Source organism: Falco rusticolus, chromosome 19 (assembly GCF_015220075.1).
Source record: "Falco rusticolus isolate bFalRus1 chromosome 19, bFalRus1.pri, whole genome shotgun sequence".
Taxonomy (NCBI): domain Eukaryota; kingdom Metazoa; phylum Chordata; class Aves; order Falconiformes; family Falconidae; genus Falco; species Falco rusticolus.
Window position 1 is genome coordinate 4,780,963 of NC_051205.1, and position 19,953 is coordinate 4,800,915.

Here is a 19,953-nt window from a genome sequence, read left to right on the forward strand (position 1 = left end):
TCTGAAAAGTAGGGGTTTTTTAAGGTGAAGGGGAACTATTCCGCACTGTGCTGAAAAACCTTTTTTAAGGTGAAACAGAGCTATCCCGTGGTGTTCTGAAAAGTACTTTTTTAAGCTGAAGGGGAGCTATTCCCGCGCTGTTTGGGGCAGATACCACGCACCACCACACTTGAGTGTTTTCACATTGTTTTTATTGCGCTCCACATCCCTTCCCCCTGCCTGGGGGAGCCGGTGGGGGGTCCCTGCTCCCCCAGAGGTGGGATGGGGCCCCATCTCCCTTCCTCCAGCCTGGGGGAGCTAGGGAGGGGTCCCCAAGCCCCCCTCAGCTCTCAGGGCTGGACCTCCTTTCCCCCAGCCTGGGGGAGCCGAGGGGGGGGGGGGGTGTCCCTGTTCCCCCCTAGGTGGGACAGGGTCCCAGCCCCCCCTCAGCTCTCGGGGCCGGACCTCCCTTCCCCCAGGCTGGGGGAACCGGGGGTGGGGGGGTCGCTGCTCCCCTCCAGGTGGGATGGGGCCCCAGCCCCCCCCTCAGCTCTCGGGGCCGGCCGCATTCTGCCGCTCCCGGCGGCGCTGCAGGAGGTGGTACGCGCGGACGCCGCACAGGTACCCGCCGTAGACCGTCAGCAGCAGCATGGAGCTGGAGAAGGCCTTGTAGCCGAAATCCGCCAGCTGCTTGCCGGACACCATGACCGCGCCTGCAACACAGGGCGGGGGTCAGCGGGGCCGCCAGCGCTCCCCTGCGTGCCCCGGCGCCCCCGCCATCTCCCTACCTGCACTGCTCAGGCTCCGGTCCCACCGCCCTGCACTTCCGGGCAGCGCCCCGCCCCTTCCCGTCACGTGAGAGCGGCGGGCCGCCGCGCTGCCTGCTGGGATGTGGAGTCCGCCGAGGCGGCGGCCTGCAGCGCCCCCTGCCGGCGGGCGGCCGCGCGTTTTTACCTCAGGCGGCGCCCCCAGCCCCCCGGGCCCCTCTCCTCGGCACAGCCCCTGCCCCGCCGCACCGGGCACCTTGCGGGGCGCTGAGGCACCGGCAGCCCCCCGGGGCCTGCCCGCAGCTGCACCGGCTGGAGGCCAGGCCGCACACGGCCCACCCTGGCTGAGGCGCCTGCCTGAGGGCCCAGCCCATGCTGGCAGACGAGGAGCCTGCTCCAAGGGGGCTTCAGGCACTCCCCCAAAGGGCTTTTGGAGCTCCTCCAGGAGGGCTTCAGCTGCTCCAAAAGGGCTTCAGGAGCTCCTCCAGGAGGACTTCAGGTGCTCCCAAAGGGCTTCAGGAGCTCCAGGGGGACTTCAGGTGCTCCAGGAGCGCCTCAGGAGCTCCAAAAGAGCTTCAGGAGCTCCTCCAGGAGGGCTTCAGGAGCTGCTCCAGGAGGACTTCAGGAGCTGCTCCAGGGCGGCTTCAGGTGCTCCTAGAGGGCTCCAGGAGCTCCAAAAGAGCTTCAGGTGCTCCTAAAGGGCTTCAGGAGCTCCAAAGGCACCAGAGAGGCTCTTGGTGCCTCCCAGAGCTCCTCGCTGGCATCTGAACAGTGCTGTCGCAGCGCTGCTCTGCTCTTGGGGTGCTCGTGGGCACCCAGGCTGCCAGCCACCCCCCTCTCCCTCGTCCCTTCCCCAGGCCACCGCGCAGCAGTGGCTCCTGCAGAGTCCTGAAGCGCCGGGATGTGCTGAGGCTGCAGAACATAACTCTAAATGGCAAAGGGAAGACTTTTTATAGCTCATGAACTCCGGCACTAGTGCAAGGCACGGGGTGTCTAAGAGGCTTAAAGCAAGAGATTTGTCAACAGCCGCCCCCAAGTGAGGCTTGGGATCTTTCCTGGGAGGGTCTGCAGGGGCTCGGGCACTGCCAGCAGCACCCTGGGGCAAAGAAACCCACGCCAGGAGGGATGCACAAAGCACTTCCACAGCAGAGGAGCTACCAGCAAGTCCAAAACACAATTCTAGATGCTGCTGCGGCTGCGGGCAGGTGCTGGCAAGAGTCTAGTGAGCCAAGGCGAGAGGCTGCAACGTGTGGAGGGAGCAGCGCTCCCAGACCCTCTCTCTTACATCAGCCTTGAGCTGGGGTTCCTGAAGCACTTCAAGACAAAGGGAACGAGAAGTTGTGCCAGCCCTGCAGGAACATGCTGGATGGACTTCCTTTATCCTCCCTCCAACCTCAGTAAAGTTCCTCATTAGAGGAAACCGATGCTGGCTACTTTCCGTACGATAGCTCAGTTAAATTTAAAGGTCGTAGAGTGCCTAGTGAGAAAGCGTGTCTAATAAAAGGCACAGAAACAACTGCAGTGCCAGCAGATTGAATTCCCCTAGCAAGAGCTGAGCAGAGGGCTAACAGTCCTGGAAAGGTCACTCGGTATGAGATGCATTTCAAAGAAAAACAGGGACAAGGCAAATCTGGGAAAAGCAGTTGAGAAAAGATGAATAAAACAATGCAGCGTGTCCCAAGAAGCCAAGAGATCAAAGAAGGGGAGGCCTGGGGTACCTGGGGCACAGTGGGGTCCTGGCCCAGCTCCTGCAGGCCCCAGGTAGAAGGGTCAGGATTCTGTACCCAGTTCAACATCGCAGTCTCAGCCCTCTTTGGTCCTACAGCCAAACTTTTAACGCCGGAACCGCTGCTGAGGAAAAGCAAGTGGGACACCGTGTTACGTTGTGACTGAACAGTGACCTGCGGGGGCATTCTGGCTGTTTCTGAGCCAGCACTCAAGGGTGCTGAGCCAGGAGGGAACTGACAGTGCCTTGTTCTGCGCTCTTAGCCGGTCCAGCAGGCAACAACCCAAAGACAATGATGCACCAGAGCCACAGAGCAAAGAGCATGTCTCCCTTCACCTCTCAGAGTTTATTATTCTTTCAAATGTTCATAAAAGTACACTGCTAATCAGAGACCCAGCAGCACTAGGACCCGGAACGGGGGTGGACAGCGAGCCCTGCAGCAGCCCTGGCCTGCCAGCCCTGCCAGGGATCAGTGAACCGCTGGCCACGCTGCCCTGAGCAAACACGAGCGGAGCGAGCCAGCTTCAGAGGACCAGAGAGGCACGTGGCACCCGCCTGGACAAGGGGCAAGTTTCAACAGCACAGCACGAGGCACGAGACCTCTGTCCCCTCCTGTGATGTTGGAGGTCTCCTCGTACCTCCTGCGGCTCACATGTCTGCGGCTGCCCCTTGCGCCTTAGCAGTTTCCAGCACCCTCACAGGAGACAGCAGGGAAAGTAAGCACGGAACCCGTGTTCTCGGAAGCCACATGGAGAAGCAAAAGACCGGGATAAGGCATAGACCGGAGCAAGCCAAGGAAATGGCAAAAAGGCGCTGTGGATCATTCATCTAAAAGCAACATGACCCAACTGCTTTGTCAGGTACGCTGCCAAGGGTTACGCAGCCTGCCAGCTGCTCAGAAAGACTTTGGGGCAGTTGGTCCCTGCATTGCCCAAGCCAGCCAGAGGACAAACTGACCAGAGGGAGAAAAGCTGTCCAGGGACAGTCAGTGGACGTGGAATTAGCACAGGCAAACGTGTGACAACAGGGGAGTTCCCTGGGTGCAGGGGCCAGGTTTGATTGCAAGAGCAAAAAAGCTAAACAAACCAAGCTCGGAAGTTGCGCCTTGGGGCTGCCCTCGCATCTGAAGCATTGGCCATGGTGTTCACCAGGAGCAGCTGAAGCGTTGGCCACAGCGTCCGCCAGGAGCAGCTGGTGGTGGCTGGGGAAGCAGCACATGGCAGGGTGGGAAAAGAATGCTGCTATCTTCTATGCTGGCGTTGCTTAGAAAGAAGAGTGATCCTCAGCCCCTTTGAAAGTCCTGAGGAGCTTCAGCCACCCCGGTGGAGCCCCGCAGGGAGCTGTGCCCGCTCCATGAGAGTTAAGCCAAGAACAGCAGCAAGCAGGAAAGGGCTGGCATCATGCAAAGTGGCCCCGTGGAGCTAACAGCAAAGCTCGTCCTTCCAGGCAGTGCCTTCTGCACAGCCCGGAGCCATCAGGATGACCTGGCAGAGTCCCTGAACTGAATCCATCAGGGCAAGAGAAATTGAAAGGGGGAAAATGCTCAGCACTGCGCTGGGCAGACCCCACGCAGCAGCAGCAGTTACACGAGCCCTTCAGAGAGAAAGGGAGATCAGCAGGTACCTCCGTGCAGATGCCAGGCTCAGGCTGGCAGTGTCCAGGGCTGGGAAAGGGAACCTCTGCCCTTCCAGCAACTCTGCAAGGCTCCCAGGAAATCCGGACCCCTTACAAAGCTGTAGCAGCAGAGCAAGTAGGTGTGGGCAGGAGCTCTCGGCTCCTCTCGGCAGGATCAGTGGTTTTGCAGGCAGAACCCACCTACATGTGCTCAGGGTGGTTCTGGAGACACTTGATGACATCGGTAACAGGTTTGCCCTCGTAGCAGATCCGATACACGGCTGTGAAGAGGGGGAACCTGTGGGCAGATGGACAAAGTCACCCCTTGCCCTGTCGCCACGGCTGGCAGAGCACCCCGGCTTCTGCTGCGACGTGCAGGACCACGGGGTGGGAGCGGGTGGGACGGCGGCACGTTGGCTGTTCCCACCCTGGGCAGTGCAGAGACCGACCCGAGCAGCAGAGATGCTGAGGGGGGGCTTCCCCTCCCACAGCTGCAGGAAAGAGCCCAGCCCCAGCCCCAAAAAGGGGACGAGAGAGGTGACAGCACTCACTTCTCCACTAAGTTCTTGCTTTTAAGGATGCGATGCAGCTCGGCAGACGTCGGGGGACCCTGCAGCTTCTGCCCATTCAACATCTCCTTCTCCAGCTGCTCAATAGACTGAAAGAACCCAACGGTGAGGGAGCTGGACCCTGCAAGCCCACCCGCCGCCCCGCGCTCCCTCCCCGGAGCCAGGCTGCGGCAGCAAACGAAGGCATGGTACCACGATGCTAATTGGGTTCATCTCCCTGCAGACATCAGCCTTGCCTGCTCCCTGCTCCTCTTACCTTCCCCGTCTTGACGAAAGCCTCGGCCACCTTGCGATTGCGGCCACCGTAGCAGGTCGTGATGAGGTCCGCGACCCCGCAGCTCTCCAGGAAGGTGGTGGCGGTGACGGAGCCCTTACAGAAGACTTTGGCAAAGGCGATCATCTCCATCAGCCCCAGACGGATCACGGCAGCTTTTGTGTTGTCTCCATAGCCGAGCCCATCGCAGAAACCAGCTCCGACAGCCACGACGTTCTGGAAAAGAGCAGCAGCACAGAGGGATCTGTTCCCAAAGGAGCTCAGGGCTCTGTGGTGTCCATGCGTGATCCCAAGCACAGGCTCCTGCCTGCCCCTGCCTATGCCAGCGATCGTCATCCCTCCTCCCTGGACAGGACACGTCCACAGATCCCTCCAAAGGGGGACTCAAAGGTCTCAGCGAGCCACAGGGCAGTATCCAGCAGGATCATTCAGCCGGCAGCCTCCACCCCAGAGCTCCTAGAGAACCACAGGCCCTGCTGACTAAGACCCACAAAGCCCGGTGAGCAGCTCACCCACCTTGAGAGCCCCGCAGATCTCTACGGTGTCAGCCTCCTCCACCACCGTCACCCGAAAGTTTGGCGTCTGCATCAGCTCCTTCAGCGTCCGCCCGTGCTGCGCGTTCTTGCAGCCTGATGAGACAAAGGGAGGAGGAGGAAGATGATGGAAGGAGACCCTAAGGCAGGACTGTGCCGCTCTCCTCCACCACAACCTTTGTAGCAAGGGGAACCTGTTGCCCAACGGAGAGACATCGCTAAACTTTTCCAGGTCCACAAAGCGCCACGCACACATTGCCTGCCAGATAAGCAAGGTTCAACGTCGGGATTCCCAGAAAATGGGGATAATCCCTACTGCTGTGTCAAGCCAGGCAGAAACTCCACGCCCAGCAGATTAAAGGCATCTTCCAACATTGCACATTTGGATTTGGAAAATTCTCCCATGTTCTTGAGGTGTCCTGTGCGAGAGCTTGCAGCGCCAGCACGCTCTGCTTACACCTCCCCAGTCCCTGCAGCCTCCTGCACAGCACATTTGCATTTGTTTAACGTACAGACGCTTGGAATCCCGTAATTTCTAACCCACCAAACCCTTCTGGTTGGTTTTGGCTGCTGTGCACAACTCACAGCCAGCGCGGAGGATGTTAGGAACAGTCGCCAGATAAACTTTCAAGTGGCCCTGGTTGGCAACAACATGAGATCCAGGTGAGCGTGCCTTGAAGCCCAAGGGAACGAAGGTGACTCTTGTTTCTAAAGGGTCTCTCGGTGGCCACCCCTCTAATTTGCACCAGGCAGGCTCCCTGATCCTCAGGGTCTGTGAAATGCACATTTTTAACGAAGGGAGCGATCACATCGTAAACCCTGAGTTCATCCAGCTCCTACGGGAGCCTAACTCCCCAGGGACAAAGGGCCAGCTCACGCCAGGCAGCAGCGGTTCCAGCCGCACCACGTTCGCCCATTTGCCTTTTCCTGCTCGCTAGAAACAAGGGCTGCTAACGCGAAGGGGTCACGGCTCCTTACCGATGGTCGTTTCACAGAACTTCTCTTCTGCCACTTCGTTCGCAATATTGGCCCCCATGAGGACGCTCATCTCTATTCCCAGTTTTTCATGGATAATGTCTGAGATCAGCCTCAGCCCATCTGGTCCTTCGTCCACCCCCTGGGAGACAACCAGGGATGGAGATGAGCACCTGCTCTGCCGGAGACCTGGCCCCACCAGCCCCCATCCCATCGCCAGAGAGACTTTGTACGAGGGCACATAGTGCCAGGGCAAGGGGGAATGGGTTTAAGCTAAAAGAGGGGAGATGTAGAGCAGCTGTTGGAAGAAATTCTTTACTGTGGGGGCGGCGAGGCGCTGGCACTGGGGAGCTGTGGGTGCCCCAGCCCTGGAAGGGTCCAAGGCCAGGTTGGACGGGGCTGGGAGCACCCTGGGCTGGTGGGGGGGGGGTCCCCCTGGCAGGGGGTTGGAACTGGGTGGTCTTTAAGGTCCCTTCCAACCCAAACCCTTCCGTGATCCCTGTCCTGCAGTGCTCCAACCCATCCCGACAGCCCCCCCAGTGCTCAGCTGCATCCCACTCCTCACAGCGCTTGAGATCCCCCACATCCTCTCATCCTTTACGCCCCCAAATCCCCACAAAGACTCTGCCCCCCTCCCCCTTTGCCCCCCATCCCCACCCCCAGAGCCCAATTTCTGCTCCAAAATCCCAGGACTCCCTTTGCAGCCTCTCAGATCCAGGCTGCCTCCGGGTACCCCCTGCCCTCCCCCCCAGCCCGGGCAGCGCTCCCCCCGCTCCCACCTTGACGAGCGACACCCCAACCGCGTCTTTCTTTACGTGGCCCTTGAGCTGGTCGCAGACTTGGCCAATAAACTGGTGGGGCACCACGAACAGGAGGATGTCAGCCCCGGCGCAGGCTTTCAGCAGGTCTGGCTCCGCTACCTGAAGAGTACGACTGCTGTCAGCAGCTGGCGCCTGTAGTTGTGCAGCGCGTGTGTCCCGAAGCCAGGGCAAGGGGAGAAGGGGCTTGGGAGTGACCGCGGGGGGTACCAGCGTAAGGGAAGGAAGGGACGAAGGCGCTGAGCTGGCAGGACAAAGGGGTCGGAGCAGAGCAGGGCAAACGCAGCCGAGCTGGTCCCGTGGGAAGAGCTGGGATCATGTTCAGCACCAGCGAGCCCGGTGGGCTCGGCTCCCCACATGCCACCTCGGCTCCCCGCACGCCCCCTCGGCTCCCCGCACGCCACCTCGGCTCCCCGCACGCCCCCTCGGCTCCCCACATGCCACCTCGGCTCCCCGCACGCCCCCTCGGCTCCCCGCACGCCCCCTCGGCTCCCCGCACGCCCCCTCGGCTCCCCGCGTGCCACCTCGGCTCCCCGCGTGCCCCCTCGGCTCCCCGCACGCCCCCTCGGCTCCCCACACGCCCCCTCGGCTCCCCACATGCCACCTCGGCTCCCCGCACGCCCCCTCGGCTCCCCACATGCCACCTCGGCTCCCCGCACGCCCCCTCGGCTCCCCGCACGCCCCCTCGGCTCCCCACATGCCACCTCGGCTCCCCGCACGCCCCCTCGGCTCCCCGCACGCCCCCTCGGCTCCCCACATGCCACCTCGGCTCCCCGCACGCCCCCTCGGCTCCCCGCACGCCCCCTCGGCTCCCCACAAGCCACCTCGGCTCCCCGCACGCCCCCTCGGCTCCCCGCACGCCCCCTCGGCTCCCCACATGCCACCTCGGCTCCCCGCATGCCACCTCGGCTCCCCGCACGCCCCCTCGGCTCCCCACATGCCACCTCGGCTCCCCACATGCCACCTCGGCTCCCCGCACGCCACCTCGGCTCCCCACATGCCACCTCGGCTCCCCGCACGCCGCCGCCGCCAGCTCGGGGCAGCCACATGGCCCCAAGCCCAGCGGGAGCAACGCAGGCAGCGAAGCCAGCCAGGGCTGCAGCTCGTCCGAGCACGGACCAAGGTCACCGGGAAGGCGCAGCCGCGTCCCACGCTTCCCGGTGCATCCCCTCGTGCCCAGCACACCAGGGAGCACATCCAGCAGCTCCCAGTGCAGTTATTTATTACCAGCACCAGACCGGAGGCTGCTGCCGTGGGTCACACTCACCAGGTTGGGTCACACTCACCCCATTGGGTCACACTCACCATGTTGGGTCACACTCACCGGGTTGGGTCACACTCACCGGGTTGGGTCACACTCACCAGGTTGTGCCACACTCACCACGTTGGGTCACACTCACCAGGTTGTGTCACACTCACCAGGTTGTGCCACACTCACCAGGTTGTGCCACACTCACCCCGTTGGGTCACACTCACCAGGTTGTGCCACACTCACCAGGTTGTGCCACACTCACCACGTTGGGTCACACTCACCACGTTGGGGGGCAGCTTGTGCCCTGGCAGGTACTTGACGTTTTCGTGCTCCGTGTTGATGATGTCGGTGAGCCGCCGGCCGCCCACCTCCTCCTCCAGCACCCACATGCTCACCTGGCTCTCGAAGGTGCTCAGCCGCGCCGCGTTGGTGCCGGCGATCTTGGCGATGGCCGAGCCCCTGCGTGGGCAGAGCGGAGCCGTGGGCAGCGGGTACCAGGGAGCCCGGTGCACCACGGATCACGGGGGTCCTGGTGAAACGGGGGCTCCGGGGGGCGCGGGGAGGACCGGGACCCCGATGCGCGGGCAGAGGGGACCCCAGTGCCCAGGCACTGGTCGCTCACCAGTTGCCGGAGCCCACGATGCAGACTTTCTTGCCGCCCATGGTGCTGGGAGCCGGGGCGCTGCGCGGCGCTGAGCCCTGAGCCCGCCGATGGCATTTCAAGGCCGCCTGGAGCGGGGGCGGCACCGACCCGCCCCCAGCCCCGCCTCGCCCCGGGGGGGACTCAGCACCCTGCCCGGGGGGGACTCAGCACCCTGCCCCGGAGGGATGGGGAGCACAGCATCCTGTCCCGGGGACACAGCACCCTGCCCCGGGGGGGGGGGGGAGCACAGCACCTTGCCCGGGGGGGGACACAGCACCCTGCCCAGGGGGGCAGAACTAGCACCCTGCCCCGGGGGGATGGGGAGCACAGCATCCTGTCCCGGGGACTCAGCACCCTGCCCCGGGGGGGAGCAAAGCATCCTTCCCCGGGGGGGGACACAGCACCCTGCCCCGGGGACTCAGCACCCTGCCGAGGGGGATCCAGCACCCTGCCCCGGGGGGGCAAAGCCAGCCCTTCCCCAGGGGGACCCAGCACCCTGCCCCGGGGGGGAGCACAGCACCCTGCCCCGGCGGGGCAAAGCCAGCCCTTCCCCAGGCACGGCCAGTGCTCCCAGCGCTCCCAGCTCGGTAAGCAACGCGGGGGCAGCACCGCAGGTGCGGATTTCTCCCCCGAAGCCAAGGTGAAGGAGCTCAGATCCCAGCTCTCGGCTGAAGTGGGAGCCGTGACTGCCGCTCCTCTCCCCCCTTCCCTGCCCAAGGCATTTTATCCTCCCCTCCTGCCCAAGAAGGGGGATTTTCACCCCCGGGCCAGCCCCCCCCCCCAGCCTGCAGCAGCAGCGCTGCCCTTTCCTCCATCCCCACAGCATCTCCTCCCCTGCAACAAGGGCTTTCAGGTTTTCTGGGAAGCATTACATTCCCACTTCTATAAATAAGGCCGGGCGACGAGAGCGATTCGCCTCTCGCATAGTTTTAAATCCTCCTAACGTAAACTTTAATCCACTTTCCTTCAAAATTATGCCCGGCTCCCTTGGGGCTTGTAACGAGCTGTCACCATTCTGCAAGGCTGCAATGTGCAAACCGAGCTGCCTGGATTTTTGTCAGCAGCTTGGTCGCTGCCTTTCCAGTTTTGCTCAAGTTACTTCGCTTATTTACCACAAAAGCGCACTTTGCAGAAGGCGTAGCAGGCTCGCCAAGCCAGGAGATCCTTACATGAAAGGCCAAAATAGGAAGAGCTTTCTCCTGTCTCTTAACCCAGCTGGCTTTGTAAATAATCAACTGGAAAAAACCAAACGGGAGATAACCCCGTCCTTTCCCAGGCAAGCACGCAAGTGTCATCCACCGAGGCAGCTGCTGAAAGCGTGCTGTCAGCGCAGGAGGGAGGACAGCTTCCTTCGCAGGAGGCTTTTATTAAAACTGGGTGACGTCTACAAGGATACAGTACAAAAAAAAAAAAAAAAAAAAAAAAAAGGAAAGAAAAAGAAAAATTTGGTCCATGGAAAAAACCATAATATTCAGTTAAGAAAAGCAGTTACTCTGCAACAGCTAGGTTTGCCTACGCAGTACTCAGCATCCTTCATGCGTGAATACCCTGAGGAGTCAGTGGGCTGCTTCACCAGCACCGAGACCTTCACCCCAGTACCACAGAGGAGCCGGTTCATAAGGGGGCAAAGGAGAAGGGACGGCGAGAGCCTATTACTCACGGACATGTAGTAACACAGACACAAGTAGGGCCACCCAGGCTCCCAAATCCATAGCCACCTTCCCCGCCACGCCGCGGCTGGCTGCGGGGAGGTCCGTCGGCATTACAGTCCCGAGCAGAAACACCGAGATCCGGGTGAAGAGAAGCCACTCTCTTACTCCTGACCACTAGTTCACTAGTAACTCATCCCATGAAGAGGCATCTGGGCTGTTACTCCTCACAGCAGAGAAAATCTACTTGTACATTCCTGAACCATGCTGGGCCTTAGGGCAGCCCCAGAATCTAAAATTTGACTAAAAACCACAGGAGCTTCAGCACGGGATCCCCTGCTAACCCGTGTCCGCTCGGAGATCCATCCGATCCCAAGGACTGTCCTGTTACACCCTCAGATCCACACGCAGGAGCTGCTGGTGCCCGCAGCAAGTGACACAGGATAACTGTCCCAAAGGAATGAGCCTACGCCCCCGCGCAATCCCACCAGGCGGTTGCTGCATCCCCCTCTCCCTGCTACAGGGAAAACGAGCAGCCGGGCGGTTTGCCGGGTCCGCGGGTGGCTGTAGGTCCTCCGAAGCGCCGAGAAGTCTCACCAACGCTTCCACATCCCTGCAGCGAGCCGCTGCCTCGCCTCCCCTAGCACAGTCTGTCAAAGAATATGAAGGGAGCAGGGCAGGGGAAAAAAAAAAAACCAAACCAAAACGGGACGAGGGAAGAAGCAATTCTCTACACAGACCAGTAACTTCCTCGAGGGAGAGGGTGACCGATGAGGCAGCCCCGTGCAGCAGCCCCCTCCGAGCGAGGGAGTGAGGGCAGGGAGGTATGTCAGCTCGTGGCATCCTGCCCGCTGCGTCTCCCGGCCCCTGGCTATAAAACGAGGCAGGAAAAAAGAGACCAGCCCCCGAATTCCCCGGATTTACAGCAGATCCAGGTTTCCCAGAGCCAGGTCTTGGTGCCACAACTAGATGCTAGTTGGGGAAGAACGGGCTGTGGGTTCTGAACGTGAGAAAGGCTCCGAGGCAGCGGTTGCACCGGCTACTGGGGACACTACAGGCAGCACGGAGTCACGGGGAGGCTCTCGGAAGCCTTGGGACTGACAAGGCAACAGTCAGGAAGAAAACCAGGTAGAAACGTGTGCTCAGCGGAGCCCGGCTGCTTGTCACAACCCCAGAAGACCCCAGCTGTCCTGGAGCTGCCCCAAGAGGGACAATGCCAGGATGAATAATGACGTGGGCCTCGCTGCCGGCGTGGGTTTATGTGAGCCTTAACGGCGTACTCTGCAGCTCTCCGTCGCCAAAAATAGCTGTGCTGCCTTCTGGCTGGGGAGGAGCGGAGCAGCCTATGTGTTACGGATTCCCAGGGCCTGCTCCAGTTCCTGCCGTCTTTGCTGCACCTGCAAGAGAAGCCAAAGGCGCAGCGTTAGCAGATTCAGATGGTGCAGTGCCACAGCGTCCCAGTAACACGGGACCCAGCTGGAAAAGGGATGAACTCAAACTGGGACCGAGGGTACAAGCGAAGCTGAGCACCGCCGCTTCCCACGGGCAGTGTCCGAGAAGGGACAGGGACCCCAAGCCGCTGGGTAGGGAGGGGGACCCCTGCCCGGGGACACTCACCTTGGAGTAGAAGTATCGGCACACGGCTTCCTGAGCCCATGGCTGGAAGTAGAACTCAGCTCTACGCTCCTCTTCAGGATTCCCAACCACATCAGTCATTGTCTGGAGAGCACAAAGGACGGCAGTTCAGGGAGCGCGGAAACTCCGGCTGTGCTGAGCGAACCCGGGCCCCCTCCCCTTCCCTCAAAGAAATTTCACTACAGTCAGGTCAGGTTTTTACACCTGACTCCAATTCTAGTCTCGCTTTCCGAGCGGGAAATCGCCTCCCTCTCTCTGCGGGAGCTGGTTATAATGAGGGGAGCGTGTGACTGGATCCACCTTCCACACAAGAGAAAAGTTTTACCTTTAAATCCCGGCACTGGGACTGTAGCCAGTCGTTGATGAAGCCCTGAGGATCTCGGGCAAAGCTCAGCATGAACTCACGCTGTGTCTTCAGCTGGTTAATTGTCTCTATTGTTTCATGAATCTGAAGGAGATAAGCACAGCAACTAAACCGCTGAATAGGGGAAAAAGTCAGACAAACATCAAGGGACCCAACCCACCAGGCAAATTCTTATACTCCCCGATTGACTTACACCCATCGGGATTTTCAACTTCCAGTTTCCTGCTCTAAATATTACCGGTTTTCCCAGTGTTGGCTTTAAAATTGCATTTCCAGGTGATGCCGCCTGTCTGTGAGCACGGCTGATCCCACCCCAGCTTCCCAAGGCACGAAAGAGCAAAGCTGAACCCCTGGCCTCTGCAGGGGTCACCTGCTCCAGGGACACATTCCCACCCAGCCGTGAGGAGGGCAGAGCTGAAGGGGCTTCTTCCCACCTTGTTATCCAGCGCCGCGATCTCCTGCTGGCTGGCTGTGGACAGCAGGAAGGAATTCATCTGAGTTTTCAAGGTATCGTCCACCTCCACGTCAATGTCATAGCAGGCTGTTTTCTTCTGGTCGTTTGGGTCAACACTAGGAGCCATCCACGAGAAAGAAGCCAAAATAATTAAAGAGCTCAAGAAAGCACCAAACCGTAGCTCTTCCGGGACTGACGCAGCATATGGGGTGCAGGCAGGGCCAAGCTGCGCTCGTGGTGGCGCTAACTTCGGCTCTGACACCACGCAGCGCAGCTCCCCGGCTGGCTTGGCAGCACGAGGACCCAGCGATTGCTCCATCTAAGCTACAAAAGCGTAATGCAAAAAGGACAGCAGGAACGTGGGAGCGCCTGGTGGGAAAGAGGGACGCGGTAACGGAGAGAGGCGGCTGTTCTTGTACGTAGAAACAACGACAGGCGACATGGGAACGGCTGCTGAAAACCAGAACGTGTCACATCCCCTTCCTGTGCCAGCCTCGCCCATCCCTTCCGCTCTCCTTCCCAGAAATAGGAAGAGAAGTGGACCCGTCTCACCTGATCACGTGATTAATGATGATCGGCTCCGGGGGCATAAGCAACGCGTGAAGCCTTTGGGGGATCTCAGAGAACTTCATCCGCTGAGATTCAAATATCTGCGACGGAAACATGGGGCTGAGGGACGCAACGGGCAGCTCGGCGCCCGCCGACCAAGAAAAACCGCAACCGTCGCTCGTTCCGGCCGCCCCGTTACCTGCTGGAGGTATTTGTCACAGATGACATACTCCCGCTCGTGGGGGTCCTGCAGCTTGTGAGTCTTGATGTATTGCCACAACGCCTGGATGATCACCGGGCGCGTCTGAGTGTGAATCCCCAAGAGACGAGCCAAGCGGGGATCCAGTTTGAACTGGGGAGGCTGAAAAGAAACGCACAGAGAGGTGAGGTGGCCACAGCCACGGCGCACGGGACGTGCCCAGCGCTGTTACACCCAACATCTCACCTGGTAATCCAGCATCAGAAGGACAGTACAGCGCACGTTTACATCTCCCGGCCTCTTCACCTGGAAGCCGTCCGTCTCCTGAGTCGTCGCAGTCCTGTGCCACTGCACCAGGAGAGGGAATTTAGGAGCAGCCCCACACCCGGTCCCCTTTGCTCCTGCCGCTGGCCACCCAGTGAGCTTGCCAGTAAATCCCACCCACCTCAAGTTTGCCTTATTCCCACTTAGAAACAAGAGTTAATACATTCGTTCAGACCCCCAGCAAGTCAAGAGGAAAAGCTAAGATAAGAATTCAAGAGTTCCTGGCTCCCAGCCACTTGTTCAAGCCTTCAGTGCCCTCAACTCTCAAGTTACACAAACCCTGTCGTCTGCCGAAACACCAACCCGTTTTTAGAGGCAACACAGCAAAAAGCAGCTCACCTCTACCAGGTGATTGTCAGGGCCATACAGGTCTTTATCAAGTTCAATGACCAGAGATTTAAAGAAGGATGAGAACTTTCTTTTCTGCTTGGTGGCATCGTATTTGGACAAAGCAGACTGCAAGCAACACAGGAAGGAAAAGTGTTAGGACAGCAAGTTTCAGCACTCAAGCACAGCCACCGTGCACGACAGCGCTCCTTTGAAGTTCTGAACACCTAAATTCACCAACGTGTGCTTGAAAAATCAAGTTCCAAGTCAGAAAGTGAAAGCCTGGAGTTAAAAAGACGAGCTTGCAGGAATTCAATCGCTCGGCAATTACGTACAGTGCAAGCACCCTGGTTCTCAGAGCCAGGGGACACAAGGGCCACTGATCTGCTCTCACCATTAATTCTTAGAGCTATAAGAACTTTGTATAACTCGTGTCCTGCCATGGGGACACCCATCGGTCTCCAAGCTGGGCTCTCGGTCTCGGCACCATCAGACTCCTTGGAAAACAGAGACGAAGGAGGATATCAAGCCCCTAGCTGTGCTCTCGGACGCTAAGAAACTGGTTTCATTGCCAATTCCAGATCCAGAAAGGCACCTCTGCAGCTGGGGATTTCACACTTACGTCTTCCAACAGCCGTCCTTCCACCCGGAGCTCCCAGGAGGCAACTGTCCCTTCACCATCCTCCGCATCAGACTTGGCTGGATTGAAGGTATTGGAGATAAAAATACGTAGCTTTCGTTTTTGCTAGGAGAAAACGCAGCGGCTCAGTGTGAATTCTGAAATAAAGGGCTGACCATCTGGCTTATGTTTTGCTAAAACTGAGCTTCGTGGGTTTAGCTGCCTCATATTCCCCACGCTCTACGTCCGGAGCATTAAGATTCCCAGCGTGCCACACTTACAGGGACGTGCCCCACGCTTCGGCACCCTCCTGCTGTCTTAACCAAAGCCAGAACCTCCAAACCTGGCTCAGGACCAGCAGAATGTGACCCTCCCCTACCTTAATGGGTCGCTTCAAAGCCTCCTGGATATCCAAGCGTTTCCGCATGATCGTCTGGTCCAGTTTTCTTTCGAAAGCCAGCAAGTCCATATAGGCCTGAGACTCGGGTACGAGTTCACGAATCTACACGACAATCAAGAATGCAAATCACCGCCGGCTCCCCCACGCTCCTCCAGCCCGTGCCGCACCACTGCACGGTGCCACTCACCCTCTGAGGTAGAATTTTGTCAGCCATCTTCTTCTTCTTAGCGCTGCGAAGGAAGAAGAGGCAGACACGGGCATGAAAATGGCAACGGCTTTCTGCAAATTAACCGCAGGCGCTCACGAAGGGAGCAAGGCGACGGCTTATCCTCCGGTTTAGTGTCACACGGTAACCCAGGGGGGATGTGCAGGGGGGCCCATGGGTGCTGGGAGCAGGGGGGGAGGTGCAGGGGGGCCCAGGGGTGCTGGGAGCAGGGGGGGAGGTGCAGGGGGGCCCAGGGGTGCTGGGAGCAGGGGGGGAGGTGCAGGGGGGACCTGTGGGTGCTGGGAGCAGGGGGGGAGGTGCAGGGGGGCCCATGGGTGCTGGGAGCAGGGGGGGAGGTGCAGGGGGGCCCGTGGGTGCTGGGAGCAGGGGGGGAGGTGCAGGGGGGCCCGTGGGTGCTGGGAGCAGGGGGGGAGGTGCAGGGGGGCCCGTGGGTGCTGGGAGCAGGGGGGGAGGTGCAGGGGGGACCGTGGGTGCTGGGAGCAGGGGGGGAGGTGCAGGGGGGACCGTGGGTGCTGGGAGCAGGGGGGGAGGTGCAGGGGGGCCCGTGGGTGCTGGGAGCAGGGGGGGAGGTGCAGGGGGGCCCGTGGGTGCTGGGAGCAGGGGGGGAGGTGCAGGGGGGACCGTGGGTGCTGGGAGCAGGGGGGGAGGTGCAGGGGGGCCCGTGGGTGCTGGGAGCAGGGGGGGACGTGCAGGGGGGCCCAGGGGTGCTGGGAGCAGGGGGGGACGTGCAGGGGGGCCCAGGGGTGCTGGGAGCAGGGGGGGAGGTGCAGGGGGGCCCAGGGGTGCTGGGAGCAGGGGGGGAGGGGGCGTCAGGCTGTGCTGGGGGCTCCCCTCCCTGTGCAAAGCCACCGGTGGGAGAACTCGCAGCCTGGATGCCAGTCGGGGGCCCAGGTTCTCATTTTCAGGGGTGTCATCGTCCCCGTCAGCACAGTCAGGCTCGCTCGCCCCACAACCCCCCCCGCAGAGCTGACGCACCCCGCGGCGGTGCAGCCAGCCGATCCCTCCCCACCTCACGTTCCCTACAAGAGCTCAGAAAACGGGGTGCCGGCCAGCTGGGAAGGGCGCGCTGGCACACACCGCCTAAACAAAGCGGCTCGCGAGCCTCAATGAGCTTGAGATTGAATTTTCTAGGATTTGAAATCCAGGGATGAATTCCCAGCGTTACCGGAGCGCCACGTTACGCCGCTACAAACGTAACAGGGGTTCGCTCCTGTCAGCGGCTCCAGGTTATTCTTTTCTCTGCTGGACGGGTCTCCCAGAGGAGCTCCAAAGGCACCAGACATCCCTTTCGGCCGCCCAAGAAGCAGCAGCCAGGAGAAGCCCGACCCACCGACTCCCCCCAGGCCGTGCCTGACGCCGCTGCCCCCCACCCCGTACAGCCCCCGCTTCAGCGAGGGGTCACCACTCACCCTCCGATTCCAGGGGGCCCTGCCTGCACCCCGAAACCCAGCATCTCCCCGCGGGGCCTTTGGGGAGAGGCATCGTGTCTGTGCCCCCGCCTGGGGATGCCCTGAGACATCCCACTGCCCGGGTTGATCCCGGGATGCCCTGAGACCCCCCTGCTGCCCGGGTTTATCCTGGGATACCCTGAGACCCCTCACTTTATCCTGGGATGCCCCGAGACCCCCCGCTGCCCGGGTTTATCCCGGGATGCCCCGAGACCCCCCCGCTGCCCGGGTTTATCCCGGGATGCCCCGAGACCCCCCGCTGCCCGGGTTTATCCCGGGATGCCCCGAGACCCCCCGCTGCCCGGGTTTATCCCGGGATGCCCCGAGACCCCCCGCTGCCCGGGTTTATCCTGGGATGCCCCGAGACCCCCCGCTGCCCGGGTTTATCCTGGGATGCCCCGAGACATCCCACTGCCCAGCTTTATCCTGGGACACCCTGATACCACCCCGCTGCCCAGGGGTGTCCCAGGATGCCCTGAGACCCCCAGCTGCCCGCGTCTATCCTGGGATGCCCTGAGACCCCTCACTTTATCCTGGGATGCCCCGAGACCCCCCGCTGCCCGGGTTGATCCCGGGATGCCCCGAGACCCCCCGCTGCCCGGGTTGATCCCGGGATGCCCCGAGACCCCCCGCGGCCCGGGACACCGGCCCTTACTTGTGGTTGCGGTTGGGCACGGCCTGCGGCTGCACCTGCTGGAGCTGCTGCGGCGCCGGCCGCTTGCGGGCCTGGTCCAGGCTGGCCTGCGCCATCCCGGGCCGCACCGCCGGGCTCCCGCCGTAACCGGGCGGCCCCATGGCGGGGCCCTGCGGCGCCAGCCGGCTGCCCGGTAGCATTCCGGGGCGCTGCGGAGAAAAGAAAACCGGTCCAGTGCCCACCGGGAGGAGCCGGGGCCGCCCCCGTCTCCACCGCCCCCCGCCCCGCCCCGCGCAGCGCCGGTCCCCGCCGGCCCCTCCCCCGCCTCACCGGGTAGGCGGCTCCCGGCAGCGGCGAGCGGTACAGGCCCTGTCCCGGAGCCGGGCCCATGCGCACCGGCCCGCCCGGCGTGCCCGGACCCAGCGCGCCGGCCCCGGCAGCGGCCCCACCGCCGCCGCCGCTGGGAGTAACCGACTGGAATCCCGCCCGCGCCGCCATCTTCTCCAGCACAAAGGGGAGCGGGCCGGAACCGGAAACAGCCATAGAGAGGCCGCGCGCCGGCCGCGCTAGAGAGGCACCGCCCCGGGCCGCCGCCCTCTGCTGGCGGGAGGACCGGCGGGGGGGCGGGGCCGCTGGCGTCCTGCGGGGGCGGGGCCGGGGGTTTAGGGGAGGGGCCTGGGGCAGGGGCTGAGGGTAGGGGGCTGCGTGGGAGGGGGCAGGGTCGTGAGGCAGGGGCCTGGGGCTGTATGGGAGGGGGCAGGTTCCTGGGGGCTGCTTTTGGGGTCCAGGTCCAGGACCCCTGAGGGTCCTGGGGTGCTCTGAGGGTGCACGGATCGTGTGTGCATCAGAGCCCTGAGTGTGAAAACCTGCGGCTTTTCCATTTCTTCCCACTATTTTGCTCTCATATGCGAGAGCTGCTCATGTCAGTGTCCTGCCCGGCTGCTGCCGTACCCCCCCCCCCCCGGAACTGCATTGGCTGTTTTTGGCGTCCAGGTACCACCTGAGGGTCCCTGGGTTGCTCTGAGGATGCACAGATTGTGTGTGCATCCGAGCCCCAAGTGTGAAAACCTGCGGTTTTTCCATTTCTTTCCACTTTTCTGCTCTCATATGTGAGAGCTGCTCATGTCAGTGTCCTGCCTGGCTGCTGCCGTACCCCCCCCCCCCCAGGAATTGCATTGGCTGTTTTTGGGGGCCAGGTACCCCCTGAGGGTCCTGGGGTGCTCCAGGGGTGCACAGATTGTGTGTGCATTGGAGCCCTGAGTGTGAAAACATGTGGCTTTTCCACTTCATTCCGCTTTTTTGCTCTCATATGTGAGAGCTGCTCATGTCAGTGTCCTGCCTGGCTGCTGCCATACCCCCCTGGGAATTGCATTGGCTGTTTTTGGGGTCCTGGTACCCCTGAGGGTCCTGCAGCGAACCGAGGGCTCGTGGATCACATGCATGTCGGAGCCCTGAGTGTGAAAACCTGCGGCTTTTCCATTTCTTTCTGCTTTTTCACTCCCATATGTGAGAGCTGCTCATGTCAGTGTCCTGCTGGTGTCCCCGGGAATTGTGTTGGCTGGTTTGGGGGTCCAGGTACCCCCTGAGGGTCCTGCAGCGCTCTAAGGACACATGGATCACATGCGTGTCAGACCCCCAAGTGTGAAAACCTGTGGCTTTTCCATTTCTTCCCAATTTTCTGCTCTCATAAGTGAAAACTGCTCATGTCAATGTCCTGCCTGGCTGCTGCTGTACCCCCCTGGGAATTGCATTGGCTGTTTTGGGGGGTCCGGTCCAGGTACCCCCTGAGGGTCCTGGGGTGCTCTGAGGGTGCACGGATCACATGTCAGACCCCCGAGCGTGAAAACCTGCGGCTTTTCCATTTCTTTTCACTCTCATACCCGAGAGCTGCTCATGCTGGTGTCATCTGGCTGCTCTGTAACCCCCCCAGGAATTGCATTGGCTGTTTTTGGGGTCCAGGTACCCCCTGAAGGTC

The 19,953-nt window shown here is 61.2% G+C and overlaps 3 protein-coding genes across 12 annotated transcripts; all 3 read right to left on the reverse strand.

Annotated features, from left to right (window-relative positions):
- Nucleotides 1–172: 172 nt before the first annotated feature.
- Nucleotides 173–4,371, reverse strand: LOC119159183 (cytochrome c oxidase assembly protein COX14). Of its 3 annotated transcripts, none has more exons than XR_005108041.1 (3): nucleotides 768–1,157; nucleotides 445–692; nucleotides 173–273 (listed from the first exon to the last, which is right to left on the reverse strand). XR_005108041.1 is itself a non-coding variant. In XM_037411790.1 (2 exons), the coding sequence occupies exon 2, from the start codon at nucleotides 682–684 to the stop codon at nucleotides 526–528; it is 159 nt and encodes a 52-aa protein (XP_037267687.1). In that variant the 5' UTR covers nucleotides 685–692; nucleotides 4,288–4,371; the 3' UTR covers nucleotides 173–525. The 3 variants fall into 3 exon arrangements, 1 of the variants encoding a protein (XP_037267687.1); XR_005108040.1 differs by having other exon boundaries at nucleotides 342–692; XM_037411790.1 differs by lacking the exon at nucleotides 768–1,157 and adding an exon at nucleotides 4,288–4,371 and having other exon boundaries at nucleotides 173–692.
- Nucleotides 616–9,243, reverse strand: GPD1 (glycerol-3-phosphate dehydrogenase 1). 7 transcript variants are annotated; one of them, XR_005108038.1, is made up of 10 exons: nucleotides 9,130–9,243; nucleotides 8,789–8,966; nucleotides 7,217–7,357; nucleotides 6,441–6,579; nucleotides 5,446–5,558; nucleotides 4,912–5,145; nucleotides 4,638–4,744; nucleotides 4,288–4,384; nucleotides 2,465–2,597; nucleotides 1,588–1,673 (listed from the first exon to the last, which is right to left on the reverse strand). XR_005108038.1 is itself a non-coding variant. In XM_037411761.1 (9 exons), exons 1-8 carry the CDS (start codon nucleotides 9,168–9,170, stop codon nucleotides 4,288–4,290), a joined length of 1,050 nt encoding a protein of 349 aa, XP_037267658.1. In that variant the 5' UTR covers nucleotides 9,171–9,243; the 3' UTR covers nucleotides 616–692. The 7 variants fall into 7 exon arrangements, 4 of the variants coding, with proteins under 4 accessions (XP_037267658.1, XP_037267657.1, XP_037267656.1 ...); XR_005108037.1 differs by lacking the exon at nucleotides 1,588–1,673 and adding an exon at nucleotides 1,681–2,060; XR_005108036.1 differs by lacking the exon at nucleotides 1,588–1,673 and adding an exon at nucleotides 1,681–2,376.
- A 1,257-nt stretch (nucleotides 9,244–10,500) lies between these two features.
- SMARCD1 (SWI/SNF related, matrix associated, actin dependent regulator of chromatin, subfamily d, member 1) lies at nucleotides 10,501–18,498 on the reverse strand. 2 transcript variants are annotated; one of them, XM_037411733.1, is made up of 14 exons: nucleotides 18,309–18,498; nucleotides 18,000–18,187; nucleotides 17,306–17,362; nucleotides 15,858–15,900; nucleotides 15,650–15,772; nucleotides 15,274–15,396; nucleotides 14,664–14,780; nucleotides 14,247–14,348; nucleotides 14,001–14,162; nucleotides 13,805–13,902; nucleotides 13,233–13,368; nucleotides 12,760–12,882; nucleotides 12,417–12,518; nucleotides 10,501–12,196 (listed from the first exon to the last, which is right to left on the reverse strand). In XM_037411733.1, exons 1-14 carry the CDS (start codon nucleotides 18,474–18,476, stop codon nucleotides 12,143–12,145), a joined length of 1,596 nt encoding a protein of 531 aa, XP_037267630.1. In that variant the 5' UTR covers nucleotides 18,477–18,498; the 3' UTR covers nucleotides 10,501–12,142. The 2 variants fall into 2 exon arrangements, with proteins under 2 accessions (XP_037267630.1, XP_037267631.1); XM_037411734.1 differs by lacking the exon at nucleotides 17,306–17,362.
- Between the last annotated feature and the right edge of the window lie 1,455 nt (nucleotides 18,499–19,953).

What these genes read in the sequence shown, in the direction of transcription:
- LOC119159183 (XM_037411790.1), bottom strand. Translation starts at nt 684, where the DNA reads ATGGTGTCCGGCAAGCAGCTGGCGGATTTCGGCTACAAGGCCTTCTCC.
- GPD1 (XM_037411761.1), bottom strand. Translation starts at nt 9,170, where the DNA reads ATGGGCGGCAAGAAAGTCTGCATCGTGGGCTCCGGCAACTG. An exon ending in TTGGGGTGTCGCTCGTCAAG is followed by an intron (nt 6,580 to 7,216) that starts GTGGGAGCGGGG and finishes GTTGTCTCCCAG; the next exon opens with GGGGTGGACGAAGGACCAGA. An exon ending in GTTCTGTGAAACGACCATCG is followed by an intron (nt 5,559 to 6,440) that starts GTAAGGAGCCGT and finishes TTGTCTCATCAG; the next exon opens with GCTGCAAGAACGCGCAGCAC.
- SMARCD1 (XM_037411733.1), bottom strand. Translation starts at nt 18,476, where the DNA reads ATGGCGGCGCGGGCGGGATTCCAGTCGGTTACTCCCAGCGGCGGCGGC. An exon ending in GGGCCCCCTGGAATCGGAGG is followed by an intron (nt 15,901 to 17,305) that starts GTGAGTGGTGAC and finishes CTTCCTTCGCAG; the next exon opens with CGCTAAGAAGAAGAAGATGG. An exon ending in ATCATTAATCACGTGATCAG is followed by an intron (nt 13,369 to 13,804) that starts GTGAGACGGGTC and finishes GATGGCTCCTAG; the next exon opens with TGTTGACCCAAACGACCAGA.